The following is a 26078-nucleotide window of genomic DNA, read 5'->3' as shown; positions in this document are numbered from 1 at the left end:
ATGAATTCTATGATATTATGCTTTCATTCCGGAGCCCTGGCTTCAAAATGTACATTTTTAATATTTTCCACCAGATGGCGCCATTTTTCTCATGTTTAGCCTATGGAGCAAATACATGCTTTTTCCCTATTTTCTGTTTGCTGTATTATAGAGCACTGCAGGACAACTGAATAAATGATGCAGCTAAAATTGTGTGTGTGTGTTGGTATGGATGTCAGTGTGTGTGTGTGTGTGTGTGTGTGTGTGAAAAAACAACAGTGACATTATGTAAACAAACTGGCATTTAAAGGGTTAAAATCCTGAAAATGAATGAATATTTGGTAGTTATGATCAGGACTGATGTTGTTTAAAAAAATTAAATTAATAATATATAATATTATTTTGCCAGTTTTTTGACGTGGACATTTTTGTCCTCGAAGGACCTCTGAGTAACTTTTTTTTATTGACGAATGTGACGCACAAGGGTTAAATCCGCATCTGAAGTATTCCGCTCCATGCAGAGTGTAGTCTCGTGTTAAAACAAACACCACAAGACATCAGTGAAGTGATGTTTTATTTAGCCTCTAGAGGCCGCTCTCATACTGTATAACGACAGCGGACCCTTCCAGTCACTCCAGCACCGGACGCAACAGGGAAAAACTATCGGTGTGGATTTTTGACGATAACTGAGTTCCAGAAATCTGTTATCGTTGCCGATTAATCAGCAAAACCGATATATCAGTCGACCTCTATTCTCAGTACAGGTTGTACATACATTTTAATTTGTGTTCCACAGAAAAAGAAAGTCATACGGGTTTGGAACAACAAGAGGGCGAGTAAATGGTGACATAACTTTCAATATGGGAGTGAACTGTTTCTTTAAGAACCCTTGTCTTTATGTTATTCATGTTTTTTCCACCATTTTTCCCCCACTAGAGATAAACCTGGACCATGTGAAGTTGAGTGAAAATCACGAAGGATACACTGAGACACAAACTGATGATTCTTTGCAGACTTTCACATTCAACGTAAGTACTAATTTATTCATTGGATATCGCTCATTTACTCTTTTAAAGGAATGTTCCAGGTTCAATTTGAGTCAAGAGTTGTAGTATCCAATTGGTATTGGCTATATCTTTCCACAGATGTGTTTAGTAAGTGATTTTATGACAGTTAACACACATTGTTTATGTATGGAGGGACGAGTCGAAATTCATTTTGGTGGTATTCAACATTATGCCACAAATGCTGCTGATTGAGCTTCACTTTTATTGAACCTGGAATATTCCTTTAAAGAATGCATCCTTCCAGAGTGTGACACATTGTGACTTGACTGTTCTGAATTCCCAAATGCAGGCAGATGGAATCAAATCCATCCAAATCAAAGAGGAACACATGGAGGAACAACAGTGGCACAGTGGACAGAGTAAAATGCGCAGTCCTATATAAGCCTTGGGCCTCATTCGTGAAACATTCGTAAAGCCGTTCTGATGTAAAATTCACGGATTCATGAAAGTTTTTGTATTTTCAAAATGTTTGGTACACCTGCGTCTGACCCTGTGTAAATTGCGTGTTTGGTACTGCAGTGACGATATTTTGAAGTGACTAAAATAACTAATAATTTAATAATGTTAAAGTAACTTTACAACTGACGTAGATTAGTCAAATGTTCTAGAAGAAAACTACGGTGTCTGGTTGAAAATTTCCTCATTTGATATTAGGGGTTTAACGGTTTATCTTGGCACAATATATCGCGGTTCAAAAATGTGACGATGCGCATGGTGAAGATTGGACTTTGTTTTAATTATTATTATTTTAGCATCTGTTCTATCCAATACGCGCCACGTCCTAAGCTCACAAATTGAAATCACTTCATTGCACACAAGGAGTACTTTTAGCTTTTTTTTCCAATGAAAGGAACTGTTTTGCATACGTCTTTAAAGTAATAATAAAAAAAAATGTTCAATCTTAACTTTTCTTGATTCGGGCTTAGTTTAAAGAATTGTGAACTGAACCGTGAGTACAGTATCCTGAACCGAAACAAATCATGAGATGAGAGAATCGTTACACCCATATGTGATATGAGCTCCATAATTTGCGTTTCACTAATTCAGTATTTTTTATAATTCAGTATACAGTTGAAGTCAGAAGTTTACATACACCATAGCCAAATACATTTAAACTAAATTCCTGACATTTAATTGTAGAAAACATTCCCTGTCTTAGGTCAGTTAGGATCACTACTTTATTTTAAGAATGTGAAATGTCAGAATAATAGTAGAGAGAATGATTTATTTCAGCTTTTATTTCTTTCATCACATTCCCAGTGGGTCAGAAGTTTACATACTCTTTGTTAGTATTTGGTAGCATTGCCTTTAAATTGTTTAACTTGGGTCAAATGTTTTGGGTATCCTTCCACAAGCTTCTCACAATAAGTTGCTGTAATTTTGTCCCATTCCTCCAGACAGAACTGGTCAGGTTTGTAGGCCTCCTTGCTCACACACGCTTTTTCAGTTCTGCCCACAAATGTTCTATCGGATTGAGGTCAGGACTTTGTGATAGCCACTCCAATACCTTGACTTTGTTGTCCTTAAGCCATTTTGCCACAACTTTGGAGGTATGCTTGGGGTCATTATCCATTTGGAAGACCCATTTGCGATCAAGCTTTAACTTCCTGGCTGATGTCTTGAGATGTTGCTTCAATATATCCACATAATTTTCCTTCCTCATGATGTCATCTATTTTGTGAAGTGCACCAGTCCCTCCTGCAGCAAAACACCCCCACAACATGATGCTGCCACCCCCATGCTTCATGATTGGGATGATGTTCTTCGGCTTGCAAGCTTCACCCTTTTTCCTCCAAACATAACGATGGTCTTTATGGCCAAACAGTTCAATTATTGTTTCATCAGACCAGAGGACATTTCTCCAATAAGTAAGATCTTTGTCCCCATGTGCACTTGCAAACTGTAGTCTGGCTTTTTTATGGCAGTTTTGGAGCAGTGGCTTCTTCCTTGCTGAGCAGCCTTTCAGGTTATGTCGATATAGGACTCGTTTTGCTGTAGATATAGATACTTGTCTACCTGTTTCCTCCAGCATCTTCACAAGGTCCTTTGCTGTTGTTCTGGGATTGATTTGCACTTCTCGCACCAAACTATGTTCATCTCTAGGAGACAGAATGCATCTCCTTCCTGAGCGGTATGATAGCTGCGTGATACCATGGTGTTTATACTTGCGTACTATTGTTTGTACAGATGAATGTGGTACCTTCAGGCATTTTGAAATTGCTCCCAAGGATGAACCAGACTTGTGGAGGTCCACAATTATTTTTCTGAGGTCTTGGCTGATTTCTTTTGATTTTCCCATGATGTCAAGCAAAGAGGCACTGAGTTTGAAGGTAGGCCTTAAAATACATCCACAGGTACACCTCCAATTGACTCCAGTTAGCCTATCAGAAGCTAATTGCCTAAAGGCTTGACATCATTTTCTGGAAGTTTCTAAGCTGCTTAAAGGCACAGTTAACTTAGTGTATGTAAACTTCTGACCCACTGGAATTGTGATTTAGTCAATTAAAAGTGAAACAATCTGTCTGTAAACAATTGTTGGACAAATGACTCATGTCATGTACAAAGTAGATGTCCTAAACGACTTGCCAAAACTATAGTTTGCTAATATTAAATCTGTGGAGTGGTTCAAAAATGAGTTTTAATTACTTCAACCTAAGTGTATGTCAACTTCTGACTTCAATTGTATACTGTGTATATACAGTATATTTCTTTGAGATCAGACTCATCAGTGTGTTTGCTAAATAAAAAATGTACCCAGTTATTGCTGTACCACATAGATGATAAAAGCTTTCTATTCGCCGTTACAAGAGAGTCTGATGGCTTCCTTAAATGTTGTTTTCATGGGCATGGGTTTTGATAATTGTGAATGAACTTGTTCTTAATTGTCACGAATGTTTGTATTTCACTAACATACACATGTTTAACTAATAAATCTGGGAGGTATGCAGCCTTTGTGAATCCAGAGGAAAGTTTTCGGGAAGGTCAGTTTTGCTTGCAAATGACTCCCAATTTATGCATCTATTGATGAAAGTTTCATGAATGAGGCCCCTTGTCTTTTTCTATTTCCAACTGTTTCCAAAATATCCACGCCTTTTGTCAAATGTAATATTCAAAAATACATTCTGAGTTTGATTTCTTTTATCGTGCACTAATTTGAATTATTCCACTGTTTTTATTCGTAGTGTCTCCTGCTCTTTGTCCATCAGGTCTTGAGATGGAAGATCAGGACCGTTTCAGCACTGGAATAATAGGAACAGCTAGAGAGGGTGAGAGACATCTTCATACCAGCACTAGTTAAACAAACCAGTCTTTAGCATGCTGTACACATTACTACTAAGATGCTCAAGGGTAAATGAATTAACACATTAGAACGTTTCTTCTTAAAATCACAATATTAGCACATTTCAGAATATGTTCAGATGAGTACAGCAAAAAATAAAGTCCTGGTTGTATAGCATATTGCCAGTTTTGACCAGCATAATAGGTGCTGCATGCATTTTACGCATACGGAAGCTTCACATGCAATGCACAGGATGTACCGTTTAGTGCATGCTAAAATTTACTCAAATGTAGGACGAATAACACCACAATCCTTAGTGCTGTGGAAGCTACTTTGAAACTATAGCTTCCCAAGGTACAAGCTAACTTCCATAAAAATGTAAACATTGTGTCTCTGTGTCACTATAACATTTTTGTTGACCCGTCCAGCCCGAAACGACAACATTGACTAACAGAAGACAGGGGTGTATTCAGAAAGCAAACGTTTATTTTTTAAATTCCATTCAGAATTATACACTTCAGCTTTAAGTAGTTTAAAAACAAAAGAAGGTAGCTACACTAAAAAAAGTAACTAACTACATTGAAGCTATTTATCCTCATGCGACCCCCCCCCCCCCCCACGTCCTCATACGAGGACATTGAATTTTGGTTTCTGGTACGCTGTACACATTCATTTACATTCATTTAAAAACCCACTGTCCTCAATTCAGGACACTCTAGGCCAGCACTACTCAACACTTGGGCAACATGCGGCCCTTGATGTTGTGATGTTGTCACCATCAAAAATACTGTATGTTTATCAATTTCAAGTATGCATGAATTGTCAGGTGTCCATATGCAGGAGTATCTACTAGGGCTGAAGGATTAATCGAAATAAAATCGAAATCACAATGGCACCTGAGCGAGAGTCCTGTGCATTTTCCATTTCCCTTTTTTGATTTGTAACTAGTAGCCCCTAATAAACAAGGAAAACTAGGGGTGCACCGATCGATCAGTCACCGATCGAAATCGGCCAATATTCGCTTTAAATTCGCGATCTAGGGCCAATCTTTTTGGCAGGACACAGGGAATCACGTATACACACTGCTCATCTATAAATGAGCGCTTGCTCAGCCCTTGAAGCTTGACAGAGTGGCCTTCGGAGGGTGAGAAGTTGCCAATTCTAAATATTCACGAATGTAAACTTTCAGACATAAACTTATAACTGCAGCATATAACATGCAAAAGTGTGGCAAAGGGCATTTTAAGAAAAGATCGGTATCAGCCTCAAATTTCCTGATTGGTGCACCACTAAGCAAAACATACATATTCTACAGCAAATAGTTTTCCTAAAAATCGATGTCCTCATATGTGGACAGCGGGACTAAGTTGTGATTTTTAATTATACTGAGCTGTAGAAAGTCAGATGTTTGTTTTTTTTTTTGTTTTTTTTTTATCAAATAGTTTATTATGTGTCCAGGAGTGTTGATTATTCATGTTTTTGAGATGTTACAGACATTACAGCTGATTTTCTATAAAGCTGCTTTGGAACAGTGTGTATTGGGAAAAGCACAAATAAAAAACTATACATAATAAAAATGATTTGACTTGATTTGACTTTTATGTTACAATGTTTTTTTCTACTTTGGCAACAAAATATCAATGTTCTCTCTTTGCACTGTCAAACAAACAAGTGCCAGCCAGAGCTGAAGCATTTAACCAATCAGAAATTATCATAATTAATTCTGATTCAAAGTAATGTCCAGCATCATCCAATCACTGTCAATCATGTTAAAATAAAATGATACATTATAAATTCTGAATCTATGTACTGATTATCATTGTCACATGTCTGTCAAACATGTTGAGTGATCCAAACATCATCTGCAGCCTGAAACTGAACTTTTGATCAGATTTTAGGAGTGAATGCACTTAACTGCATAGAGAGCTATAGGATGCTCCCTTGCTCCCTATTTAGTGAATGACTTAACCTCCAGTGTGCTGTCTGTCTGCACTGGTCTCAGAACAGTTAGAAATGCACCTTACTTTCATCCTAACTCCATATATAAGCCTCTGAAAGAATTTTTGTTTTTCTCAATGTGAAAATGCAGAGTAAATATAGGGTTTCTAATGCAAAAATAGCGCTATTGTCCACAACAGTGGTCGTTGTGTTCAACAGCGTACCGCTTCGCGAAAAACCACTCAGATTTTAAAAGTGGCATATTGGATGAAACTAGAGACTAATCGTTTGGCTCAAACAGGTTTCAATGTAAAAACTTAATGAGGTTTCTTACCAGATGTAGTTATGTTGGTGTTTCTCCCGAAGACAAACTCCGCTGTGATCGGCGCCATGTTGTTTTGTCACATGACTCTGTGTGTCAAAAGTTTAACCCTTTATTGACAGCCCACAGTGTTATGAACTGAGATCAGTAGGTTTAAATTAATTTAAATTAAGCGTTGCGTATAGCAGAGCCAAAATACAACATCCACACATGTGGACGTGGGGGTCGCACGAGGATAATGATGATCACCGCAAAAATTCATTTCAATTTGTCCCTTCTCTAAAAAATAAGCACAAATGTGTGTTCCAGTGCGATACTTACAATGGAAGTCAATGGGGCCAGTTTTTGGAGGGTTTAAAGTCAGAAATGTGAAGCTTATAATTATATAAAAGCACTTATAGTACTTCTGTTAAAATATGTGTATTATTCTCACTGTAAAGTTGTTTTAGGGTTTACAGGGTTACATCGTCATGGCAACGAAGTTGTAAAATTGGCTATAACTTTCCACAGATTTGGTTAGTAAGTGATGTTACGACAGTAAAATCATGTTAACACACATATTGTTTATGTCTTGTGTCTATACTTTTGAAACAGTGAGTATTTTAATGTTTACAGATTATTGACCCCATTGACTTCCATTGTAAGTGTCTCACTGGAACACACATTTGTGCTGTATTTAAAGGAAAGGAGGGACGAGTTGAATTAATTTTGTGGTAATCAACATTATGCCACAAATGATGTATCTTGATGTATCAGCCCTCTGCAAAGCAAGCACTCTCAAATGTCACTCCAGATTTTGCGCAGTGCGACTAAAAAATGTCCGTTATCAGCCACTGGCTAGTAAATATCCAGATTTTACTCGCCAGTGATTGAGTTGTACAGTGGCGAAGATGAACTTTAGCACCGAGATCTTTCACTGCATGCTGTGTATCATGAGCCTCACTTGAAGGAAATTGACCTTACTTGGCTGCAGTAGGTCCTGAGGTGTTGTGGATCGTGGTGTCACCATCGCTTTAGTTGAACGATTATATGCCATAGTTACATTGGCATTGCATTTAGCCTCGTCAACTCTGATTTCCATGGAAAGTTTCCACAACAATCTCCATTTTACAGCATGGCTTCAGAGCAGTAACACGCCTGTTGGACATCTGTTCGGAGGTAAAAAAGTGTTGCAAAGCTCGAGAACTTGAAAAATAAATATACAGCATGTACAAGAAAGTTTTGACTCGCTTCATGTAATATATGTCCAAAGATGAGATCCACGCACTCGTAATGTCTCTTTCAATATCCTTTGTTATTTACAGTAGTTGTTGATCAGAAAGTAAAAAGAAACATTAATGCTAATCACACATAGCATGGATGTCTTTAAACAACTTGTCTCTCATTGGTGTTCGTCCAACAGTAAACATTTCCTCGTGGAAATGCTGCTAGTTCTCTTAAAGAGACACTACCATTTTATTGCTTGCTATACATGTCAGTGTAAACTCAATGAAAATGCTTGTAAATAGTACTAATCATAAATGTCAAAATATTTTAACAAATAGGCTCTTGCTGTGTCTATGCAGGGGTTTGGTAAAATAAAACCATTTACTGTAAATGGTGCTTTTTTTATATTATTGCACTTTAGTGTTGAGTGAATGTAGAATTATTTTTTTATTTTTAGGTTCCAACCTTATTTTATAAGTACAAGGAATATTTTACAATACAAGAATATTTTGTTAAAAATGTGTATGAAATTTCAAACAGTGACAACAGCTTGTATCATTATTAAAAATGCATATAAGTTGATAGAATGTGAAATTTGTACATTTTAAAAAGCTATATATAATATATATACTGTATATGACTTTATTTCACATAGTATATATACACTGATCAGCCATTAAAAACACTGACAGGTGAAGTGAATTACATGTATTATCTCGTTACAGTGGCACCTGTCAAGGGGTGGGATATATTAGGCAGCAAGTGAACAGTCAGTTCTTGAATTTCATGTGTTGGAAGCAGGAAAAATGGGCAAGCGTAAGGATCTGAATGACTTTAACAAGGGCCAAACTGTGATGACTGGGTCAGAGCATCTCCGAAATGGCAGGTATTGTGGGGTGTTCTCGGTATGCAGTGGTTAGCACCTAATAAAACTGGTCCAAGGAAGGACAACCGGTGAACCGGCGACAGGGTCATGGGCACCCAAGGCTCATTAATGCGCACTGGGAGCAAAGGCTAGCCCGTCTGGTCCGATCCCACAGAAGAGCTACTGTAGCACTTATTGCTGAAAACTTTTATGCTAGCCATGATTTAAAAGTGTCAGAACACACAGTGCATCGCTGCGTACGGGGCTGCATAGCTGCATACCGGTCAGAGTGCCCATGCTGACCCCAGTCCACCGCCGAAAGCATCTACAATGGGCACGTGAGCATCAGAACTGGACCATGGAGCAATGGAAGAAGGTGGCCTGGTCTGATGAACCACATTTTCTTTTAGGTCATGTACACGGCCAGGTGCGTGTGCATCGTTTACCTGGGGAAGAGATGGCAGCAGGATGCACTATGGGAAGAAGGCAGGCCGGCGGAGGCAGTGTGATGCTCTGGGCAATGTTCTGCTGGGAAACCTTGGGTCCTGATGGCAGTGGCCTCTTTCAACAGGATAATGTGCCCTGCCACACTGCAAAAATGGTTTAGGAATGGTTTGAGGAACATGACAAAGAATTCAAGGTGTTGACTTGGCCTCCAAATTCCTCAATCTCAATCTGATTGAGCATCTATGGGATGTGCTGGACCAACAAGTCCGATTCATGGAGGCCCCACCTTTAAGCTTACAGGACTTGAAGGATCTGCTGCTAATGTCTTGGTGCCAGATACCACAGGACACCTTCAGAGGTCTTGTGGAGTCCATGCCTCGACGGGTCAGAGCTGTTTTGGCGGCATGAGGGGGACCTACATGATATTAGGCAGGTGGTTTTAATGTTGTGGCTGACCAGTGTATATACACACTGTGTGTGTGTGTGTGTGTGTGTATATATATATATATATATATATATATATATATATATATATATATATATACATACAGCTCTGGAAAAAATTGAGACCACTGCAAAATGATCAGTTTCTCTGGATTTACTATTTATAGGTATGTGTTTGAGTAAAATGAACATTTTTATTTTATTGTATAACGTACTGACAGCATTCCTCCCAAATTCCAAATACAAATATTGTCATTGAGAGCATTTATTTGCAGAAAATGACAACTGGTCAGAATAACAAAAAAGATGCAGTTTTTTCAGACCTCGAATAATGCAAAGAAAACAAGTTCATATTCATTTTTAAACAACACGATACTAATGTTTTAACTTAGAGTTCAGAAATCAATATTTGGTGGATTAACCCTGATTTTCAATCGCAGCTTTTCGCGTCTTGGCATGCCCTCTACCAGTCTTTCACATTGCTGTTGGGTGACTTTATGCCACTCCTGCTGCAAATATTTAAGCATCTTGGCTTTGTTTGATGTCTTGTGGCCATCAATGTTCCTCTTGATCACATTCCAGAGGTTTTCAATGGGATTCAGGTCTGGAGATTGGGCTGGTCATGACAGGGTCTTGATCCGGTGCTCCTCCATCCACACCTTGATTGACCTGTCTGTGTGGCATGGAGCATTGTCCTGTTGGAAAAACCAATCGTCAGAGTTGGGGAACATTGTCAGAGCAAAAGGAAGCAAGTTTTCTTCCAGGATAACCTTGTACGTGGCTTGATAAATGCATCCTTCACAAAGACAAATCTGCCCGATTCCAGCCTTGCTGAAGCACCCCCAGATCATCACCGATCCTCCACCAAATTTCACAGTGGGTGTGAGACACTGTGGCTTGAAGGCCTCTCCAGGTTTCCGTCTTACCATTAATTAAACGGCGATGATCAGGGGGTGCTTTGGCAAGGCTAGAATCGGGCAGATTCGTCTTTGTGAAGGACGCATGAATCAATCCATGTACAAGGTTATCCTGGAAGAAAACTTGCTTCCTTCTGCTCTGACAATGTCCCCAACCCTGAGGATTGGTTTTTACAGCATATATATATATATAAAATATATAATGAAAATGTCCCCTTCCTCGTTTGCTTAATATCTTTTTCAGTTCCATTATGCTTGCATGTCATAAAAATTCTGGCTAGTAACAACAAAAATGTATTAGCCAATGGCGAGTCTTTCTCCAATGTATCTGTAGAGGGTTTAGCATATATGTAGTCTATTTGCCTCATTAATATAAAATAATTTCTATAAAAATTAAGAGTGCAGCCCTCAAGGCTATAAGTATCCTGCTTTTTGGCCCATGAACTTTCTGAAGTTGAGTAGCCCTGCTCTAGGGTGTCATTTAAGGGTTAAACTGTCGACAAATGGAATTATTTGACAACAACATGGCGTCAATTTCTGTGAAGTGTTTCTACGGAGAAGACCAAACAAAAGTGCAGCAAATACAGGTAAGAAAACCTCATCAAGTTCTTACATTAAAATGTGCTTGTGTCAAAAGAGTAACAACTGTAGTTTAATCTGATGTGCCGGTATAAGGGCACTTTTACACGTCGTACACGAACGAGGACAGTGGGAATTTATTCCCACAAAAGTTGAACTAACGTCTAGCCATTTTGCATTGCTTTCCACATTTACAAATCTGTTGTGCATTTTGTTACATTTTTATTTTTTATTGCATCTTATATGGCGTTCATTTTCATTGGTTAGGTTCACATCATGGTCTGTCAGAAGCTGAAAGGTTGCTGTACTCAATCGCTGAAGACAACTCTGACATAGAGGAAATGTCAGACGGTGAGGAAATTGACCCAGAGCAATGGAATGAAGATCAAATCAATGATTATCCTCCGCTGGATCACGACAGCTGTGAAGATAGTGAAAATGATGACAGTGACGAAATATCCAGTGGACGTGGTGAACATTGGGTATGCACTGCGTTCAATCCAGACTTGGTGCCGTTCCAGGCTGAGGATAAGACTTTCAGTGATCGACTCGGTTGGCAGCCAGTGGACTATGTTAATCAGTACATCGATTCAGAATTGATGAAGCTCATTACTGACTGTTCAAACGCAACAGCACTGGCTACCACTGGCACACCACTCAACGCTACCATTACTGAGATGTACCATTTATTTGGAGCGTCTATTTTGATGTCATGTGTGCAGTATCCAGAAATGAGAATGTTCTGGTCCAATGCTCTACGAATCCCTGCAATTAGCGACCGGATTACTCGTGGCAGGTTTTTCAAATTGAGAAGCAGCCTGAAAGTGGTTATCGACACTGACGTTCCTGAACAGACAAAGAGTGCCGATCGATTCTGGAAGGTGAGACCGTTTCTGGAACGTGTTCGCAGAGGCTGCTTGCTTCAATTTCGACCAGAATGCGTGTCCATCGATGAACAGATGGTCTCATTTACCGGTGCCTGCCCATTTCGGCAGTATATGCCAAGTAAGCCCAATCCTGTCGGCATGAAAAACTTTGTGTTGGCTTCAGCTAGTGGGATTGTGCTGGACTTTCTTTTATATCAAGGTGCAGAGGCTCTGTGTTCACAAGATTCGGCAGGTAAAGACCTGGGTCTCGGAGGCATGGTTGTAGCACATCTGGCTGAATCGCTGCATCCTGGTTCCAAGATCTACTGTGACCGCTTCTTCACAAACATGAAAATTGTGGATCACATGATTAAGAAGCAGGTGTACGTGACTGGCACCGTCATGCAGAATCGGGTAGCTGAGGCACTGAAGAAACTTCCAGGTGACAAGACCATGGAATTGCATAAAAGAGGAGCCACTGCGTCAGTTGTCAGGAGAGATGGGAAGGTGTGTGTGCTGAAGTGGTATGATGACAAACCGTATTTGATGCTCTCCACTGTTCATGGTGAACAGCCGTATGACACCTATCAACGGTGGTCAAAGCAGAATAAGGAATTTGTGAATGTCAAGCAACCAAGTGTTGTCCGTGAGTACAAAGCAAAGATGGCAGGATTTGACCTGGCAGAACGGATGATATCCTCCTATTGTCTGAGCAGCCGAACCAAGAGGTGGACAATACGGATGCTCATGCACTTCACTGATCTGGCTTTAGTCAACAGCTGGTTACTGTATCAACAAGACAACCTGGAAAACGGCACAATGGAGTTCCTTGAATTTCGCACGATAGTGGCTCAAACATACCTAGCTATGGCCGACAGCCTTGGTGTACGATGTTCATATGAGGAGGAAGGTTTTAATGCTCATCCTGCCAAAAGATGTCGGTTCACTGCTGTCCCACACATTTCGGTCCGGACAACTTCTGCTCGACACCTTCCTGAGATGGTTGACTTGAAAAATGCAATGCGCTGCAGAAGAAAGCACTGCAACAGGAAAAGTCGCGTGCGTTGCGTGGAATGTAATGTGTTCCTGTGCTTAAGAGCAGAACGCAACTGTTTTGCTGCTTTCCACAGCAGCGACCTAGAGTAATGTGTACTTGTTTGCACTGCAAGATTCTTGATATGTTGATTGTGACTGAAGGCTTGTACACTGACAATGTCTTTTTGGTATGGTTTTGTCTTAGTTCAGTTTGTTAATAATACAGTGACAGGACACAACAAAATTGAGCTAAAACACAACAAATTAATTCACAACACATCAAAACTGAGCTACAACACAATTAAACTACAACACAAATTGAGCTACAATACACCAAATTAAGCCACCACACAAAATTAAGCCATAACACAACAAAATTGAGCTACAACACAACAATTAAACTACAACACAAATTGAGCTACAACACAACAAATTTAGCCACAACACAAAATTAAGCCATAACACAACAAAATTGAGCTACAACACAATTTTTAACAAAAAAACTAAATTAAGCCATAACACAACAAAATTGAGCTACAACACAACAAATTAAGCAGCAACACAAAACTGAGCTACAAAACAACAAATTAAGCCATAACACAACAAAACTGAGCTACAACACAACAAATTAAGCCACAACACAACAAAATTGAGTTACAACACAACAATTTTTTACAACACAACAAAATAAGCCATAACACAACAAAATTGAGCTACAACACAACAATTAAACTACAACACAAATTGAGCTACAACACAATACAATTAAGCCACAAAAAATTGAGCTACAACAAAATAAATTAAGCCACAACACAAAATTGAGCTACAACACAACAAATTAAGCCATAACACAAAAAAACTGAGCTACAACACAACAAATTAAGCCACAACACAAAATTAAGCCATAACACAACAAAACTGAGCTACAACACAACAAAATTGAGCTACAACACAAAATTGAGCTACAACAAAATAAATTAAGCCACAACACAAAACAACTGAGCTACAACACAACAAATTAAGCCACAACACAAAATTAAGCCATAACACAACAAAACTGAGCTACAACACAACAAAATTGAGCTACAACACAACAAATTAAGCCATAACACAACAAAATTGAGTTACAACACAACAAATTAAGCAGCAACACAAAATTGAGCTACAACACAACAAATTAAGCAGCAACACAAAATTGAGTTACAACACAACAAATTAAGCAGCAACACAAAATTGAGTTACAACACAACAAATTAAGCAGCAACACAAAATTGAGCTACAACACATTTTTTAACAACAAAACAAAAATAAGCCATAACAAAAAAATTAAGCCACAACACAAAATTGAGCTACAACACAACAAAATAAGCCATAACACAACAATTAAACTACAACACAACAAAATAGAGGTACAACACAACAATTAAACTACAACACAACAAAATTGAGCTACAACACAACAAATTAAGCAGCAACACAAAATTGAGCTACAACACATTTTTTAACAACAAAACAAAAATAAGCCATAACAAAAAAATTAAGCCACAACACAAAATTGAGCTACAACACAACAAAATAAGCCATAACACAACAATTAAACTACAACACAACAAAATAGAGCTACAACACAACAATTAAACTACAACACAACAAAATTGAGCTACAACACAACAAAATTTAACAACACAACAAAATTAAGCCACAACACAAAATTAAGACGCAACACAACTAAAGTAAGCCACAACAATAAGCAATAACACAATGGAAAAGCCACAACACAACATAAGACACAACACAATTAAGCCAAAATGCAACAATTAAACTACAACACAAAATTAAGCCATAACATAACAAAATTGAGCTACAACACAATTGAACTACAACACAAAATTAAGCTACAACACAAAATTTAACAACACACCAAAATTAAGCCATGAAACAACAAAATTAAGACACTACACAACAAAATTAAGACGTAACACAACGAAAGTAAGCCACAACAATAAGCAGTAACACAATGGAAAAGACACAACACAAAATTAAGCCATAACACAACAAAAATGAGCTACAACAAAATTGAGCTACAACACAAAATTAAGCCATAACACCACAAAAATGAGCTACAACACAACAGATAAACTACAACACAAAATTAGGCCACAGCACAACAAAATTAAGCTACAACACAACGGAAAAGCCGCAACACAACAAAATTGGGCTACAACACAACAATTAAACCACAACACAAAATTGAGCTACAACACAACAAATTAAGCCACAACACAAAATTGAGCTACAACACAACAAAATTGATCTACCACACAACAAAATTTAACAACTCAACAAAATTAAGCCATGAAACAACAAAATTAAGCCACAACACAACAAAATTATGACGTAACAACGAAAGTAAGCCACAACAATAAGCAATAACACAATGGAAAAGACACAACACAAAATTAAGCCATAACACAACAAAAATGAGCTACAACAAAATTGAGCTACAACATAAAATTAAACCATAACACAACAAAAATGAGCTACAACACAACAGTTAAACTACAACACAAAATTAAGACATAACAAAAATGAGCTACAGCACAACAATTAAACTACAACACAAAATTAAGACATAACAAAAATGAGCTACAGCACAACAGTTAAACTACAACACAAAATTAGGCCACAGCACAACAAAATTTAGCTACAACACAACGGAAAAGCCGCAACACAACAAAACTGGGCTACAACACAACAATTAAACCACAACACAAAATTGAGCTACCACACAACAAAATTTAACAACTCAACAAAATTAAGCCATGAAACAACAAAATTAAGCCACAACACGACAAAATTATGACATAACACAACGAAAGTAAGCCACAACAATAAGCAATAACACAATGGAAAAGCCTGAACACAAAATTAAGCCATAACACAACAAAAATGAGCTACAACACAACAATTAAACTACAACACAAAATTAAGACATAACACAACAAAATTGAGCTACAACACAATTAAACTACAACACAAAATTAAGACATAACAAAAATGAGCTACAGCACAACAGATAAACTACAACACAAAATTAGGCCACAGCACAAGAAAATTAAGCTACAACACAACGGAAAAGCCGCAACACAACAAAATTGGGCTACAACACAACAATTAAACCACAACACAAAATTGAGCTACAACACAACAAATTAAGCCACAACACAAATTGAGCCACAACACAACAAAATTAAGACGTGCCACAACAATAAGCAATAACACAATTAAGCCACAACACAACAAAATTGAGCCACAACACAACAATTAAACAACAACACAAACATAAGCCATAAACAAATTGAGCTACAACACAACAATTAAACTACAAAAAAAATTTTTAAGCCATAACGCAACAAAATTAAGCTACAACAAAACAATTAAACCACAACACAAAACGAAGCCACAGCACAACAAAATTAAGCTACAATCCAACAAAATTAAGACACTACACAACAAAATTAAGCCATGAAACAACAAAATTAAGCCACAACACAACAAAATTAAGACGTAACACAACGAAAGTAAGCCACAACAATAAGCAATAACACAATGGAAAAGCCACAACACAACATAAGACACAACACAATTAAGCCACAACAAAATTGAGCTACAACACAACAATTAAACTACAACACAAAACTAAGCCATAACACAATAAAAATGAGCTACAACACAAAATTAAGGCATAACACAACAAAAATGAGCTACAACACAACAGTTAAACTAATTAGGCCACAGCACAACAAAATTAAGCTACAACACAACGGAAAAGCCGCAACACAACAAAATTGGGCTACAACAATTAAACCACAACACAAAATTGAGCTACAACACAACAATTAAGCTACAGCACAATTAAGCCAAAACATAATTGAGCTACAACACAACAATTAAACCACAACACAATGAAAGTAAGCTACAACATTAAATTAAGCAATAATAAAATGGAAAAGCCACAACAGAAAAGCCACAACACAACAAAATTAAGGCCACAACAAAATTGGGCTACAACACAACAATTAAACCACAACACAAAATTGAGCTACAACTCAACAAAATTAAGACACTACACAACTAAATTAAGCCATGAAACAACTAAATTAAGCCACAACACAACAAAATTAAGACACAAAAATAAATTAAGCAATAACAACAGAAAAGACACAACAAATTAAGCCACAAAACAACAAAATTGAACTACAACACAACATAAGACACAACAAAATTAAGGCAAAACACAATACAATTAAGCCACAACACAACAAAATTAAGCCATAACAAAATTGAGCTACAACATAACTTAAGCCACAACACAAGAAAAATGAGCTACAACACAACAATTAAACTACAACACAACAATTTAAACTACACACAAAATTAAGCCATAACACAACAAAACTGAGCTACAACACAACAATTAAACTACAACACAAAATTAGGCCACAGCACAACAAAATTCAGCTACAACACAACGGAAAAGCCGCAACACAACAAAATTGGGCTACAACACAACAATTAAACCACAACACAAAATTGAGCTACAACACAACAAATTAAGCCACAACACAAAATTGAGCTACAACACAACAAAATAGAGCTACGACACAACAATTAAACTACAACACAACAAAATTGAGCTACAACACAACAAAATTAAACAAAACAAAATTAAGACACTACACAACAAAATTAAGACACTACACAACTAAATTAAGCCATGAAACAACTAAATTAAGACACAAAAAATATAAAAGACAAAAGACATAACACAATGAAAGTAAGCCACAACAATAAATTAAGCAATAACACAACGGAAAAGACACAACACAAAATTTAGCCATAACAAAATTGAGCTTTAACACAGCAAAATTAAGTTATAACACCACACAATTAAGCCACAACACAACAAATTTAAAATGCAACACAATTAAGCCACAACACAACAAAATTGAACTACAACACAACAATTAAGCTACAACACAACAAATTAAGCCACAACACAACAAAACTGAGCTACAACACAACAAAAATAAGACACTACACAACAAATTAAGACACTATACAAAATTAAGGCACGAAACAACAAAATTAAGCCACAAAAATAAATTAAGCAATAACACAATGGAAGAGACACAACACAATATAAGACACAACACAACAAAATTGAGCTATAACAGCAAAATTAAGGCACAACACAACAAAATTGAGCTACAACATAATTTAAGCCACAACACAACAAAATTGAGCTACAGCACAACAGTTAAACTACATCACAAACTTAAGCCATAACACAACAAAATTGAACTACAACACAACAATTAAACTACAACACAAACCTAACCCATAACACAACTAAATTGAGCTACAACACAATAATTAAACTACAACACAAAATTAAGCCACAACACAACAAATTTAAGATACGACAAAATTAAGCTACAACAAAATTAAGCCACAACACAATGAAAGTAAGATACAACAAAATTAAGCCACAGCACAACAAATTAAGCCACAACAATAAATTAAGCAATAACAAAATGGAAAAGCCACAACACAACATAAGACACAACACAACAAAATTGAGCTATAACAGCAAAATTAAGGCACAACACAATTAAGCCACAACACAACAAAATTGAGCTACAACACAAAATTAAACAAAACAAAATTAAGACACTACACAACAAAATGAAGACATAACACAATGAAAGTTAACCACAATAATAAATTAAGCAGTAACACAACTGAAAAGACACAACGCAACAAAATTGAACTACAACACAATTAAACCACAACACAAAATTGAGCTACAACACAACAAAATTGAGCTACAACACAACAAATTACACTACAACACAAAATTAAGCCATAACACAACAAAACTGAGCTACAACACAACAATTAAACCACAACACAAAATTGAGCTACAACACAACAAAATTGAACTACAACACAACAATTAAACTACAACACAAAATTAAGCCATAACACAAAAAACTGAGCTACAACACAACAAATTAAACTACAACACAAAATTAAGCCATAACACAACAAAATTGGGCTACAACACAACAATTAAACTACAACACACAATTGAGCTACAACACAACAAAATTGAGCTACAACACCACAATTAAACTACAACACAACCAAATTAAACAACTAAGTTAAGACACTACACAACTAAATTAAGCCATGAAACAACAAAATTGAGCTACAACACAACAAATTAAGCCACACACAAAATTGAGCTACAACACAATAAAACTGAGCTACAACACAACAATTACAACACAACTAAATTGAGCCACAACACAAAATTGAGCTACAACACAACAAAACTGAGCTACAACACAACAATTAAACTACAGCACAACTAAATTGAGTTACAACACAACAAATTAAGACACTACACAACAAAATTAAGCCACGAAACAACAAAATTAAGCCATAACACAATGGAAAAGACACAACACATCATAAGACACAACACAACAATATTGAGCTATAACAGCAAAATTAAGGTACAACACAATTAAGCCACAATAAAACAAAACTGAGCTACAAAACAATTAAACTACAACACAAAATTAAGCCACAGCACAACAACATTAAGCTACAACACAACGGAAAAGCCACAACACAACAAATTTAAGATACAACAAAATTAAGCCACAACACAACAAAATTGAGCTACAACACAATTAAGCCACAACACAACAACATTAAGCTATAACACAATTAAGCCACAACACAACAACATTAAGCTACAACACAACAACATTAAGCTATAACAGCAAAATTAAGGTACAACACAATTAAGCCACAACAAAACAAAACTGAGCTACAAAACAATTAAACTACAACACAAAATTAAGCCACAGCACAACAACATTAAGCTACAACACAACGAATTTAAGATACAACAAAATTAAGCCACAACACAACAAAATTGAGCTACAGCACAACACAATTAAGCCACAACACAACAAGATTGTGCTACAACACAACAATTTAACCACAACACAAAATTAAGGCACAACACAATGAAAGTAAGCTACAACAATAAATTAAGCAATAACAAAATGGAAAAGCCACAACACAACGAAATTAAGTTATAACATAACAAACTTAAGCCACAGCACCAAAAAATTGAGCTACAACACAACAATTAAACTACAACACAAACTTAAGCCATAACACAAAATTGAGCTACAACACAACAGTTAAACTACAACACAATTTGAGCTACAACACAATAAAACTGAGCTACAACACAACGGAAAAGCCACAACGCAACGAATTTAAGATACAACAAAATTAAGCCACAACACAACAAAATTGAGCTACAACACAACAATTAATCTACAACACAAACTTAAGCCATAACATAACAAATTAAACTACAACACAAAATTAAGCCATAACACAACAAAATTGAGTTATAACATAAACTTATGCCAGAACACAAACAAATTGAGCTACAACACAACAATTAAACTACGACACAAAAATAAACCATAACACAACAAAATTGAGCTACAATGCAAAATTAAGCCATAACACAACAATTTAAGCCACAACACAACAATAACACAAAAATAAACCATAGCACCAAAATTGAGCTACAACGCAACAGAAAAGCCACAAGAAAAATAAAACCCAACACAATGGAGTTTTACTCGCTTTTTGTCTTTTTCTGAGTGAAGAAAAAAAGGCACAATGTTCTTTCTCCAGCAGTTTTGGCATTACAAACGTCATTCATGTGCGGTAACGGAGCAGTTATAATTGTAAATAAAATAAAACATTCTTAGAAGTTGTCGCAAAAGCCCATTCATGTACTTTTTAAAGCTGAGAACAAAAGCAGTTCGAGAAACTAAACTGAAACAAAACGCTCAGACTTGCCGACAGTGAAATATTTAAAAAGAAGAATTAGAGGAATCACTAAATTATGAACAATTTACTGCAGTTTTTTGATTAATATTTAATAATGTAATCCATAAAAGTAACTGAAATATGATGACTATTTTAAAATGTAATTTAATCTAATTACAAGTACTTGATTTTTATAATCTGAAATTATGTAATCAAGATTACATGTAATCCGTTACTACCGAGGCCAGCACTGTACAGAGAGAACACTGAGGTTTTATTTTTCTCAGCAGAAGATTGCATGAAGAGTAGGAAACTTGAAATTAATTTGTTTGACATTAATACTTATTTTATTGTTCTTGTGCTTTTTTTGTTTTGTTTTTTTAAATGCAGAGAGAGCATTTACATTTTTTCACAAAATATTGAAATAAATAGTTTGATACACAAAGCTGAATTTCATGAGATTGGTATTAATGATCAATTAAAAAATCATACCAGAACATAACCCCACTGTCCTGATATGAGGGTATCAGTTTGTATTTAAACTATTTGCCGTTCTAAAAACCTGCTTTGTTTGGATGGTTATCGAGTGATACTAGTCAAATAGTCGAGGGAAATGGAAAATGCACACGGCAATCAAGCTGTCAGGAGGTTAAAGAAGAAAATATTGTGACTCCAGCCAGGTCTCCTAAGCAACCAAATTGGCCCGGTTGCTAGGGAGGGTAGAGTCACATGGGGTAACCTCCTCGTGGTCGCTATAATGTGGTTCGTTCTCGGTGGGGCGCGTGGTGAGTTGAGCGTGGATGCCGCGGTGGATGGCGTGAAGCCTCCACACGCGCTATATCTCCGTGGCAATGCGCTCAACAAGCCACGTGATAAGATGCGCGGATTGATGGTCTCAGACGCGGAGGCAACTGAGATTCGTTCTCCGCCACCCGGATTGAGGCGAATCACTACGCGACCACGAGGACTTAAAAGCGCATTGGGAATTGGGCATTCCAAATTGGGAGAAAAAAAGAAGAAAATATTTTTAGATGTATAACAAACACTTGATTATTTTTTTAATTCTGCAATCTTGCACAATTCAATAATGTCAACTGATAGTTGTATATTTAATAGGGTGACATTCCATTAACCATGGTTTTACCACATTAACCATAGTTTAAACGTTGTATTTTTAGTAAAAACCATAGTAACCCCAAAATTAGCCTTGGTTACGACAGTCATGACTACAATATTACTGTAGTAAAACCATGGTTAATTTTTGCTGGTTAAACTGTTTTATATAAATAAATAATAAAAAATAGTGATAAACAGCAGCCATGCACTTAATATTCCGCTTAAAAAAAAAAAAAAAAAAAAAAAAAAAAGAGGCAAAGTCTGTAAGGCTGTGCAGGTCTCGAGTGAATCAGTGAATCATTTATTTGAACTAGTTCATTTACATAAACTGTCCGAAAGAACTGACTCACTCAAATGGATTGGAGTTACTAACTCTATTTAAAAGGGAATCGTTTATTTAAACGTTCATTTTCACGAACTGTCCGAAAGAACGGATTCACTTAAATGATTCAGTTTTCCCAGCGCTACATGAGAGAGAGAGGACGGTTCAGGTGAGTGTTTGATTACTCTCTTGCCTTCATTGCTGCGTTCACAGTACAGCGTGACAAATGAAGCGTTTTGTGACGTTACGGTGCTACTCGCTGGAAATAGTAGCTTGTTACTGGAAAAGCGACAATATCTGAACTGCTGTCACGGTACTGAAAAATTTAGTAGCATCGCTACTTTTAGTTAGTTACTCCCAAACACGTGCAAACCTCTTAACTTTCTGTTTCACGATGTTTTCTGTCCTTCATTCTGTAGGTGGCGATTTCATCCTCACAAACAAAATGAAACCCAGTGGTGTGTGGAATTCCCCTGTTTCTGAGGATTTTCTTGTAAACTCGGAAGCTCACAGTCTGGACGCCTCCCCTCACGCAAATGCCACAGGTGTATCTCCAAACCAAAGAGAAGAGCCCATCATACAGCATCACATCGAAGATGCGTACAGAACGGTAGAGTTCTCCCAGCGTTCTGCGAACCACATTGTTCAACCAGCGGCCGATCACAGAGGCGATGGTGCGGCCGAGAGAAGCTCACGCTGCCCCCAGTGCGGAAAGACGTTCACAACACGCTTCTACCTGAAGATCCACCAAAGAATCCACACTGGAGAGAGACCGTACACCTGCCCTCAGTGCAGCAAACGCTTCTATTGCAACTCGCACCTGATATCACACCAGCGCTCGCACACCGGAGAGAAACCGTACAGTTGTGAAGAATGTGGCAAGTCCTATTCGCACTTAAACTCCCTTAAACTGCACCAGCGAAGCCACACTGAAGAGGAAGCGTACGGGTATTGGTAGCCCCTATGGCAAACCGAATTGACTTTTAATTACATCCAGGATGTGAATTAGGCCTATAGATATCAACAATGCAATTTACACTAGTTAAAATGGTAATTCTTGATATCATGAATGGATTTACAACTAGTGAAAGTGCATGCTTTTGATGTTAGTCATTACATTTGCACTTGTAAAAAAAATAATTGAATTCTTCATATCAAAAATGTTATTTCTACTAGTACATATAATTCTTGATATCTATTTCTACATTTTCACTAATATAATTTCACAACGATCTGTCATCCACTCCTATTCAAAACGCAATTACCGATATCTAAAATTATTTTCTTATAAGTTGAAATTCCAATTTAACAAATCAGGAGTACACTTCTTACTAGTAAAAGTGATAATTTTTTATATCAATAAATACATTATTACTAGAGCAAATGTCCATTCCTGATATCAACAAATGAATTGCAACTAGTTAAAATGCTATTTTCACAGTTTAATTTGAATTTCACTAGTGACAGAATTTCTGATATCTGTAATGCGATTTGAACTAGTAAAAAAGCCTTTTTAGACATCTTTAATTGCTCAAAAATGTATTGATAACTGAAATCAATTTCTAGATATCTGGAATGCCAAATCTAACATGTTGAAATATATTTAGAGATGACAAATTAGCTTTTTATATCAAATATAAATTTTTTATACATCAAAAATGGTTATTTGTACTTGAATGATTTTTACTATTAAGAAGTACTTAGCTAATATGTGTATTTGGAATTCCAATGTACTAAATTTATTCTAGTAATCCGTAATTGCGTTTTAAATAGGAGTGAATGACAGGTCATTGTGAAATTTTACATTTTTTTTTTTTTTTTTTTAAATACAGCTTTTACTAGTTGAAATTCCATTTTTGATATCAAGAGTGTGTATTTCTGTGAGTTATTACATTTTAATCAAGAATTCACATTTTTACTAGTGCGAATATAATTACTGAAATAAAAAAAATTGCACATTCACTAGTAGTTATTCCATATCTGATATCAAGAATGAGCATTTTAACTAGTAAAAATTGAATTGGTGATATCTATAATACCTATATCCTGCATGTGATTACATGTGGAAAGGGCTTCAAAATGCAATTACTTGAAATTCCAAATAAACATGTTAGCAATGCACTTCTTACTAGTAAAAATTACAACTGATATTGATTATTACATTGTTGCAAGCACAAAAAAGGAATGAATCCTGATATCAACAATTGAATTACAACTTGTGAAAATGCTCACTGATATCTGTAAATGTATTTCAACATGTTAGATTTGGTATTTCAGATCTGGAGATGGATTTCAGATATCAATAATTTGGAGAGTAATTAAAGATATCTTAAAAGGCTTTTTTACTAGTTACAATCACATTACAGATATCTGAAATTAACATTGCCACTTGTCAAAACCCAATTACAGATATCAAAAAATAGCTTTTTTAATAGTTGTAATTCAGTTGTTGAAATCAGGAATGGATGTTTGTACTAGTAAAAATGTAATAATTGATATTAGAAATATAAATTTTTTTTTTTACCAGTAGGTAGCACATTGGTGATATTTCACATTGGAATTTCTACTAGAACAAAATTATTTATAGATATCTGTAATTGCATTTTGAACTGGAGTGAATAACATATAATTGTGAAATTTTACTAGTGAAAATCTTTTTTTCACTATTTGAAATTCCATGAGTGTGTGTTTCTGCGAGTGATTAGGTCATTTTTTTTATATTAAAAAATTACTGTTTTTACTAGTGCAAATGTAATTACTGATTGTAATTAAAATTAGCACTTTCACTGTAATTCCATTCCTGATATCAAGCATCAGCATTTTAACTAGTAAAAATTCTGTAATATCCTGCACGTGATTAAATGTCGGAAGGGCTTGCAATAGTAGCCCTTAAAGCCAGTCGCACAATTTTCACTGCAGAATTTAGACGGAGTTTGTTTGTTTGCATACAACACATAAATTGATATTGGATACATCATTAGATATAATATGTTCTAAAAAATAAAAAAAACTTTGCGTATAAGTAACAAGAAAGCATGTCTCTTTTGACATGCATATTTTCTAGAGTTTTTATGCCTGAAAATATAATATTGCTGTCTGGTTGATTCTACACCTGTTTATTGAAATGATTTCAGATTTTGTGAGCAGCTGGCCAAAATTGTTTAGTTTTTGTTAGTTTTGAAATTTCACATTTATTTCTATACACATTTTAAAGATTAGTAGTCGCATATAACATTTGTTATATTTTCTTTTTATATGCATATCATTTTTTTAATTATTTTTGATTATTAATTTTCATTTTATAGCTTGTAGAAGTCCCTCTTTTCCTCAGTTTTTATTTATTTTGGTATGGGAGAGTCAAGAAGGATGGATGCTAACTTCGTCACTTTGAAACTGTCTTTTTATTTATAACATTTTGTAATTGATAATTAAAATGAGTGAATCTAAATTACTTCCTGTTGTATCTTGCTGACCCACTGATGGCAGTAACAGCCGCAGTTATATAGACCAATAAAATTATCAGCATAAAAAAAAGAGAAATTGTCACGTATGGATAGCAAGTCTGACTAATTAAAGAAATAACAGAGATAGCAGATAAGAGTCAAGGAAATAGAAATAAAAGGGCAAAAACAATTATATAGTAATAGATACAGTAAAGCGAAAAACGTAGAAGCAGAGCAATTTGGAATTGTTCTTAAAGTCCCCCTGAAGTGCCTTGAAAAACTCTGTTTTCTGTAGCCTGTTGACGAATTTCCTAATG

The 26078-nt window shown here is 36.1% G+C and overlaps 1 protein-coding gene across 3 annotated transcripts in view; it reads left to right on the top strand.

The window, feature by feature from the left end:
• si:dkeyp-68b7.5 (zinc finger protein 572) overlaps nt 1-25838 on the top strand; it is a 29499-nt gene extending 3661 nt beyond the window's left edge. The window contains exons 2-5 of one of the 3 annotated variants that reach the window (XM_051698617.1): nt 916-1007; nt 1336-1405; nt 4253-4312; nt 22738-25838. In XM_051698617.1, the coding sequence (XP_051554577.1) occupies nt 916-1007; nt 1336-1405; nt 4253-4312; nt 22738-23276 (761 nt within the window). In that variant the 3' untranslated portion in view covers nt 23277-25838. Of the gene's footprint in view, nt 1-915; nt 1008-1335; nt 1406-4228; nt 4313-11311 lie in introns of all 3 variants that reach the window. The other 2 variants (XM_051698616.1, XM_051698615.1) reach the window with 2 other exon arrangements.
• The last annotated feature ends 240 nt before the right edge of the window (nt 25839-26078 follow it).

Source organism: Myxocyprinus asiaticus, chromosome 5 (assembly GCF_019703515.2).
Source record: "Myxocyprinus asiaticus isolate MX2 ecotype Aquarium Trade chromosome 5, UBuf_Myxa_2, whole genome shotgun sequence".
Taxonomy (NCBI): domain Eukaryota; kingdom Metazoa; phylum Chordata; class Actinopteri; order Cypriniformes; family Catostomidae; genus Myxocyprinus; species Myxocyprinus asiaticus.
This window is presented reverse-complemented; position numbering and strand designations above follow the sequence as displayed.